At 44.0% G+C, this 8,907-nt stretch overlaps 1 protein-coding gene across 2 annotated transcripts; it reads left to right on the forward strand.

Moving 5' to 3' along the window:
- The first annotated feature begins 3,065 nt into the window (after positions 1-3,065).
- On the forward strand, positions 3,066-6,865 carry LOC147231372 (major histocompatibility complex class I-related protein 1-like). Of its 2 annotated transcripts, XM_086152735.1 has the most exons (8): positions 3,066-3,202; positions 3,754-4,020; positions 4,198-4,476; positions 4,932-5,225; positions 5,467-5,565; positions 5,743-5,760; positions 5,913-5,992; positions 6,089-6,865. In XM_086152735.1, the coding sequence occupies exons 1-7, from the start codon at positions 3,145-3,147 to the stop codon at positions 5,966-5,968; spliced, it is 1,071 nt and encodes a 356-aa protein (XP_086008861.1). In that variant the 5' UTR covers positions 3,066-3,144; the 3' UTR covers positions 5,969-5,992; positions 6,089-6,865. The 2 variants fall into 2 exon arrangements, with proteins under 2 accessions (XP_086008861.1, XP_086008862.1); XM_086152736.1 differs by lacking the exons at positions 4,932-5,225; positions 5,467-5,565; positions 5,743-5,760; positions 5,913-5,992; positions 6,089-6,865 and having other exon boundaries at positions 4,198-4,490.
- Positions 6,866-8,907: the final 2,042 nt, after the last annotated feature.

Raw genomic sequence — 8,907 nt, forward strand, 5'->3', positions numbered from 1 at the left:
CTCGGGGTTATCAGAATTCTACACCACCGGACCAAGAACATCCCGTCAACCACCGAATACAGAAAAAGTGAGGTCCAAAATATTGGTAAAGCCCTCAAATCCAGTGGCTATTCTAATTGGACCTTTGCCCAAGACTGGAAATGTGGTGGAACAGCACATGTTCGATGTTTTGGAGAGAAGGTCGGAGATGGTTGGGTCATATTCATTATTATTATTATATGTGGTATATGTACCTGTCATTGATTTAGAGAAAAACTACATAAACATTTAGTTTTAAAAAAAAAACTGAATATCTCTCTTGGGCAGGGATAAACTTTGCTATTTCATTGTGCCTTTTCATAATATCAAGAACCATGTTTTGCTCTCCATTGCCTACTGAACCTCCAGCATTGACACTGGATAGTGTTTGGGTTGTAAATGGGCAGTACTTTTACCAATAGATGGTGCTACTGCTCTATCATCGTGTTGTTCTGCTTGTAGGTGTCCAGTGAAGAACGAACGTTCTGTGTGTTCATGCTGCCTGAAATAAAGTCGTGTTCGAAAAACAATAGCCTCAGCCGACTTTCCCATACAAACAGCACTCCCCGATAGACGCGCTGTCTATCAAACTCCGTTCAAGCCAACATACACAGCGTGATACAGTCCTACCACAAGTCTCTGGCGTTGCAGTGGTGCACTGTGAGACGTGATCCTTGTGTCCACAGATGCCACTTGGGTGTAGCTTGTTTGTCGACAAAGTTGTAGAGACTCCGAACCAAGAAAAAAACAAAGTGAAGGAGAGGCTAAGTCCACTTCCATGCCCTCGTCTGGCCTTGTTTATTCCAACGACTAACAACCAAGACAGACAAGGCGAGGCACAGCACGCAGTTCCAAATGTTCACTTTCTAGTTGGTTTGCGTTCAACAAAAATGACGTTTCCCCTCCTCACTCCCTTTCCATGCAGCCGCCACAGTGAACAGGTGAATGTAATCCCAGTTCAATCATTCGGTCAATCACCGCTCCTTGACCACACCCCCTGTGACAACTGACAGCTAACTTCAAGATCGATAGCTTAGCATATAGCCCTTTGGAGTTGAGGGGCGGTGTGGCTCAGGGTGTGAGAGTGGTTCTCCTCGGAACTTAACGTTCTGGGTTCAGTTCCCACCGGGCCATTTGAGGTTTTGCTGAGCAAGACCTTGAACCCCTGGCGCTGCTCATTAGCTGCCTTCTGCTCACGGTTCATCCATGATGGATTAAATGCAAGGGTCAAATTTCCCTGATGTTGCGCTCTGTGTAGAACTGAATGTGAAAATGAAGGTATTTCTGTCTTCCACCAATTTAAAAACCTGAATGAGAACGCTGAGGTGGCGAGTCCGTGCAGACTGTGGATGAGCTGTGGCCAACCGTATGACCCAGATCCAACGCCATTGGTCCGTCACGAAGACGTCGGACCCTCCGATCCTGCCCGTCAGGTAGACAGGTAGTAGTGTAGCTGATAGCAGAACGGGACACGTTGGACTGGACTGACTAAATCCTGGGAACTCAACACACACATTGCCAAGGTAGGAGTTCTTTTACGGTTCACTCTCTTGTTTTGTTTTTTTCCACTGGTCAGTTGTTCACCTTCTGTTTTTTTTTTTTGAGACGCTTATATCTCCTTTGGACCAGGCAGATGTTTAGTGCTGTTTTCTCCCGGTATTTGCCCGGACAATCAAAAGTTGAGTAATCTCATATTTTAGCACTGCATTTATCGTCCGATCGGCCGAACCATTTCTTTCAGATTCCAGATGTTCTCGGTGGAAACGTGGCAGCGCCATTGCAAAGTTGAATTCAAAACTTGAGCAATCTCATGTTTATCAGATGTAAAAGAGGATGATTTTGTCACAAATAGTCAAAGTCAACTTTATTGTCAAAACTGCCAAATGTTCACACATATTTCTTATTCCTCCTTTTTTTCATACAATTTTCCAGTATTATTCATTACTGTTATGTTTTTCTTTTAACTCTGGCACAACATTTACCTTCGAGATAAATAAAGTTGTTCTTATTCTGACACAGAGCATTGAAGTAGAACAACAGAGAACTACGGCGAATTATGCAGAGGTAGATTTGGCAGGAGCGCAATTTTCTTTCAATTTGTCAGTTCTGTCAACAAGTGACAGAAGGTGCAGTGGCAAGAAAAAAAAGAAAAGTGATAGCAGTATGAAAGTGCAGTTGCATTAACTGTTTTTACAGGGCTTTTTTTGCATTGAAGTGAATGAGTAAGTGAGTCCATGAAAGAGTTCTGATGGCAGGTACTTGATGTGAGGTTCAAAATGTGATGAGAATGTTTAAAAATAGTTGTATGTTTACTAACATGCTGCAATGTAGTGCAGGATTTGTTCAAAATTTAGTGTCTTGTGAAAATGGGACATTGTGATTTCATAGAAATGTTGTAGACGTGATTATTATATGAGAAAACATGAACACGATCGCTGCCTTCACATGGACGAATAGCATTGATAATTAATAACAACAATATGTGAAGAAAGTTGAACTGAACAAATGTTTTCATTCACAAAACTGCATTTCCACTGAGAAACGGTTGCAGTTCTCCAGGCGTCCACTAGGGGGCGCCCTGAGACAAACTCAGTCACAGGAAACTCGCATGTTTTTGACGCTTGACGTGATATTTTGATCAGAACGGAAAGAAAGAGCAGAAAATCCATCAATTGAAACTTTGATCGGTATTAATATGACTTTGGAACAGCGGGAAACTCGAAATGAGTTTTATTTATCATGAAATCGCCTCATAAAGTGGATAAAAACAACTGCGTCATACAACGCAGTATTTCCCACACCGATATGTAAACTGTTTTTTTTTTATTATATACTTTTTATAATTTATATCTTTGCATTTTACAGTACTAACAGCAATGTTTCCACGACCATAAAAGCATTCTGACTCATTCTGACCGACTTTAGCGTCTAGCCTGTGCATTTTGAGTTTACCTGGCGACCCGTGACGTTTCAGCCTGATCTGAATTCTCATTGGCTCAGACGGGGGTTCGTTGCATTTCCTCCCCAGTGGATCCTTCAGTTGAGCTCCAGATCCTTCACCTGGAGGCCCAGCGTGTGTTTGAGAACAACAATCTGTGAACTTCTGGACGCTCTTCAAACCTGGAGATGATGAAGATCCTTCTACTTGTGCTGGTTGTCATGGGAACGTCCAGCGTGACGGCCGGTAAGTCCGTTTCTTTTCGCTTCATTTGATTTCCTCAAAGAGTCTGAAGCAGCAGCTCATGTTTAGTTTGGTCCAAAGATGATCTTCAGCCTGTTTCTCATCAACATTTCACCTTTAGAATCAGATGGAAACTGTAGTTTTTAGTTCAGAGTGAGAGTTCAGAGGAGATGGGAGCAAATACGGACGTTGTTTGGAGTTTAAGATCAATCAAAACGAAAGTGAAAGTAAATATGAGGCCTTTCAGGAAATCCAGCATGAAGGAAGGACAGAAGCAAAGATCTTCAAATAAAGTCCCTTTCTATTAATGTTGGAGTTTTATCTGTTCAGATTGAAATCATCCCATTTCCTAAAATACTGGAAATAATCCTTCACTTTGAGATTGACTTGCAGTATTTCTGACTAAATGTTGAACTGCTTTTCTGCTAAATTAAAGTGTAAGTTCTAGAATAGTTCCATCATTCACTGTGTTTTTACATCTTTGAGTAACTTAAAGCTGTTTATGGAACTTTCAGTCACCAAAACCTCATCATTCGGTGAAATATTTCTTCCAGTGATTCACTCCATGAAGTATTTCAAGACGGGCTCCTCTCAAGTCCCAAACTTCCCAGAGTTTGTGGATGTTGGTTTGGTGGATGAAGTTCCAATAACTCACTATGACAGCAACACCAGAACAGCAGAACCCAGACAGGCCTGGATGGACCAAGTCTCAGCAGATGATCCACAGTTCTGGGAGACAGAGACCCAGAGGTCACTGGGTAACCAGCAGGTCTTCAAAGGCAACATTGAAACTGCAAAGCAGCGTTTCAACCAGACTGGAGGTTTGTTCACACACACACACACACACACACACACACACACACACACACACACACACACACACACACACACACACACACACACACAGCTCTGCACCCTGAGTTTATGTCCATCCCATAATAAACACAGCAGACTGTGCTGAGATCTCACTGGTTCACTGCAGCTTCTGTCTCTCTCAGGAGTCCACATTGTCCAGGTGATGTCTGGCTGTGAGTGGAACGATGAGACTGGAGAAGTGAATGGATTTCATCAGCACTCTTATGATGGAGAAGATTTCATCTCATTTGACCTGAAGACACTGACATGGATCGCTCCGAGACCACAGGCTTTCATCACCAAACAGAAGTGGGACAATGACGAGGCCATCAAGGAAAACAACAAGCACTACTTCACCCAGATTTGTCCTGAGTGGCTGAAGAAGTATCTGGACTACGGGAGGAGCTCCCTGCTGAGAACAGGTGGAATCACATGACCTGACGTCGTCTTAACAATGTTTCGACTTCTTTTCAAATCTTTGGTTATTTTCTTGATTTTGAGGAAACAATTTTGGGACTTCCAGTAAAATTGTCCATCTCGGGCCAGTTTGATGTCAAATGAACACACACCAATCAATCAATCAATCAATCAATCAATCGATCTTCTTTCCTGCTTCTCTGTTCATTGGATGCAGATTCTTGGGTTCTTCCTTTCTGCTTTTTCGCTGATTTCACTCTTAAATATTGAAAGTTTAGACGAGACAGTGAGTAATATTTGTCCACAGCAGAAGAAGGTGTGATGTTTGTATCTTCACTCTTCTTCCTCCATGTCTCTGCCTTCCTTCTCCTGCCCACTTTCTAATCTGCCTCCTCCGTGTGGATGGAAGTTCTTCTGAGTTCAGGCGTTGACAGAAACTCTGTTTCTCTTGACGCTCCAGATCTTCCCGGAGTGCATCTCCTCCAGAAGACGCCCTCCTCTCCGGTCACCTGCCACGCCACCGGTTTCTTCCCCAGGGAAGCCATGCTGTTCTGGACGAAGGACGGAGAGAAGGTCCCTCAGGAGCTCGGAGAGATCCTCCCCAACTCCAATGGAACCTTCCAGATGAGCACTGACCTGAAGCTCCCGGACACACCTGGAGAAGATCTGAGGGCATACAAGTGTGTGTTCCAGCTCTCTGGTGTCAAGGAGGACATGGTCACCGTCCTGGACAGAGACGCCATCAGGAGCAACGGTAAGACTGGACTCACAGGGGATGAAGGTGGGAAACGACCCTCTAGTTTCCCATCAGCGTCCAGATCTTCAGATCCAAAGTGTGTCGGATTCATGTCTGCCATCAGTTGGGCTTTTTCTTCTTGCCGAATTGTTCAAGTCAGGATCAGTCAAACTTAACTGGTGAACAAGAACTGAACCGCAGAGAAGCAGAGAGACGATTTCAAGACCAGGAACTTTTTGTGTTGTGTTTTGCTGGACAGCAAAGCCTGGCCTCGTCCTCCCCGTCGTCATCACACTGGTTGTTGTCGCTCTGCTCGCCGCCGTTGCCGTTGGATACGTCTTCTACAAGAAGAAGTCTGGTGAGAGACCTCCACAGGGAGATGTTTGACTTGGACTCGATGTCGTTTCATTGTAAATATCTTTGTCCCAACGTGAAGCCGTGCGAGGCTCCGACTTTCAGCCTCGCCATGTTGAGACACATCGTCTGCAAACTCTTCTGGCAAAGCTGAATTATTTCTCTTCTCTTTGTATTTCAGCCAAAGCTCCTCCGTCTAGTAAGTAGATGCATTTTTTTGTTCAATTCTTTGGAAGTGACTTGCTCTCTGAAGATCCAAAATGTGAAACCAGCAGAGGTGTTTCCTGCAGGGAAAAGACTCCTGTAGTTTGGAACAGGATTCGAGCTAATTGTTTGTTTCTGACCTTCCAGCTGTCGGCAGCTCAGAAGTTTTGGAGGAACTCAATCCCAAATCCTCCTCATCTTGAGGGACAAACCAACCCCTGCACTCAGTGAGTTCCTCCTGAAAGCTGCCTTCCAGAATCTCTTGTAAACGTGTTTTCTTTTGTCGGCCGTTTCATGTATTTTTGTTCTTTGTGTATCCTCAGGCTTTCAGATGAATTGTGGAAGTGACCGAAGAGAGGAGACGTCATCTTCAGTCCAGCCGTAAACTTGGAACAACGAGTTCAACATCTAGAATGGAGTTTAAAATTGGATTTCTGAAGAAAAGCAACTATAAAAGTGTATTTAAAAAGGATTTGACTCCATAAAAACATGAGTTGAACTGATGGACATTCCGTCCAACATCTACTCAGCATCACTGAAAGACATGTTTCCCAACAACACGTTGACAAATCATCCTGAGATCTGGCTCTGAATGCAGCACCACTTCTCTGCATCGGATACCTGAAGCGATCTGGTGGCAGCTTTTCAAACACACATACAAGCAGTTTATTCATCCAGAATTTCCAGGTCTACGTTGCTCTGCTTGAACAGACATACTTTGGGGTTTGTACTGTTTATTGCAACTGATATTGAATTGTTTTGTTGGATAGAAAATCTCTACTCGGAAACCGGGGTTTCTTTTCTGTGAATTTTGTTGTAAAAGAAAACCTGACAGAATCTTCCTGTGATTTCATGGGCCATAGAAGCAGCTCCACAAGAAAAGAAATAGTGGGAAACTGGCATTTAGAAGTGAGTGTTTTATTTTTTTCAGACAAACACACACTCATGATGGTCCAGGTGTTTTCCCTGAAAAATCTTTTCTGCTGAGTTCTGCAGAGACTGCTGACAAATGACAAGTGTCAAGAAACATTTGTCCTCTGCTGAGGTTAACAGCAAAAAATGTAAGACAACAGCTAGAATAAATAAATGTTTAAACGAGAGCCACTTGGTTGGAGTCATTTGGGCTGCTCAGCCCTCTTTTTATATAACTTGGCCTCTCTGATGCCTTTCGTCATACTGCCTCTGGCAGCCCTGAACTGAGCTTTATCCCCAGATGAGAAGGTACCGTTCCTGTCTTTTAGGAGCACTTCGACCTCCGCTTCTTCACAGGTTCTGGTTTGGATACACCCAAATTTGTTTGTCCACCATGACAGTGGCAACACAGTGTTGATGTAACAAGACACAGCTGAGGTGTACACTTCCCAATCCTGGTCTTGAAAAATGTCCAGGTTGTTGTTTTAAAAACAGTCCTGCAGCTGCTGAGAGGCACCATCAACAGAAGGGAAACGATAAGGTAGGCTGAGATGGGGGAGCAGTGCAGCCCTGTAGCGTAGGAGTATTTTCTCCTCTGGTGGCACATTGAACATGGTGATGGAACTTGGGGAGCACTACCTTCTAATCGTTGGTTAAGATCCCCTGCATTCATATGGGCTACCTCTGGATAGGTTTTCTGGTTCTGTTGGTGGCTAGTGGCATTGTGCAGATAGGTAAGGGCAGAGTTAGCATTAGAACTCGGTGCAATAAACACAGCATTCACGATGGCAACAGGAAACTCTTGTGGTAGAGACGAGGGTCTGCACTTGACAGTCATGTACTCCAAGTGTGAGGAGCAGTGGCTATCAATGATTGTGGCATTGGTGCACCAGTTGTTCATGTAAATACACAGTCCCTTGCTCTTACAGGAATAACTGTCTCTGTCATGGCAGTGAACTCAATTGCCGTGTCTGGAATGGATGAGTGGAGCCACATCTCAAGTATCAGCGAAATACAACAGTCCTGGATGAGTCTGTTTGCGGCTATCTGTTACAGTCAGCACATCCATTTTATTTGTGAAAGATCTGCCATTTGAGATGAAGATGCTGGGAGGTGGAATCTGAAGGTGGGAGGTATGCTCTGGAAAGGAGAGGCTGTTTGCTCAACAAAATACATGAGTGTGAATGAGAGGGACCCATGTGAAATGGTGAGGCAACCGAGTGGATAAAGAAAGTGCAGGATTTTATGTACTTAAGGACAACTTCATAGAGAGTGTGCAGAAGAAGTGAAGAAATGTGTACAAGCAGTGTGGAGCAAGTGGAGTAAGGTGTCAAGTGATAAGAGCGTTAAAAGATGGAGGAGATGGTGGTAAGACCAGCCATGCTCTCTGGTTTAGAGACAGAGGAGGGGACAGGAGGCAGCAGAGATGAATATGTGGAGGTTTTCTTTGGGAGTGAGAAGGATAGAGAGGATCAGGAAGGAGGGGCAGCACATGTTCGATGTTTTGAAGATAAAGTCAGACCGAGATGGTCTGGATATGGACAGAGGAGGTATGGTGAAGATCTGGGTAGAAGGACGATGAGGTTCTAGGCCGAGGGTGATTTATGGATGAAGGGAGAAGAACAGGAAGTAAGTTGATGTGACAGTAGAGGATCCCGTGAAGGTCAGATGGAGGCAATGATTGGACAATGAACCGACCAAATGTTTTTGGACAGTGGGAGGAGACCCTGGAGGAAAAAAAAAAGGCAGGAACCAGGAGAATGTATCCTTCAGGACAGATTCAGTTTGTTTTCCTTATTTAAGAAGTTTATTTAGCGGAAAATAAGTGAACCTTAGAAACTCGTCCTGAAAGGAGCAGGAGTCCTGCTTCTGTCTTCTGGTGCCACCTTCAGGTCAGTTTTGTTCTGCTGATCTGACTCAACTGGAAATGAAACACTTACAACAGAGGCGAATTACCAGTTTGAGCCTCATGCTAACTGGCCAACATGCTAACGTTAAGAAGAGCGTGTTAGCATTACAGACAGAACTGAAGGGAGTCATGGAGAATTTATTTTTAGAAAAGAATCGAAAGGTTTCAGAACGAAAGGCATTGATCGGGATCGTACAGGAGCTGCTACCTCGTAGAACATCGACAGTCCAGGTGGAGTTAATGTTCCTCAATTGTATCCAACGTGCGTGAGACTTGGGCACAACATTTCACCCAAAGTTCAGTTAGAAAAGTTTACCCCCA

The sequence above is a fragment of the Fistularia commersonii genome, chromosome 9 (genome assembly GCF_037954325.1).
Source record: "Fistularia commersonii isolate RoL2024-O1a breed Wild chromosome 9, RoL_Fcom_v1.0, whole genome shotgun sequence".
Taxonomy (NCBI): Eukaryota; Metazoa; Chordata; class Actinopteri; order Syngnathiformes; family Fistulariidae; genus Fistularia; species Fistularia commersonii.

Excerpts from the sequence above, each read along its gene's own strand:
- LOC147231372 (XM_086152735.1), top strand. The coding sequence starts at position 3,145 with ATGATGAAGATCCTTCTACTTGTGCTGGTTGTCATGGGAACGTCCAGC. Across the intron at positions 4,477-4,931 it reads GAGCTCCCTGCTGAGAACAG|ATCTTCCCGGAGTGCATCTC; the intron begins GTGGAATCACAT and ends TTGACGCTCCAG. Across the intron at positions 5,226-5,466 it reads AGACGCCATCAGGAGCAACG|CAAAGCCTGGCCTCGTCCTC; the intron begins GTAAGACTGGAC and ends TTTGCTGGACAG.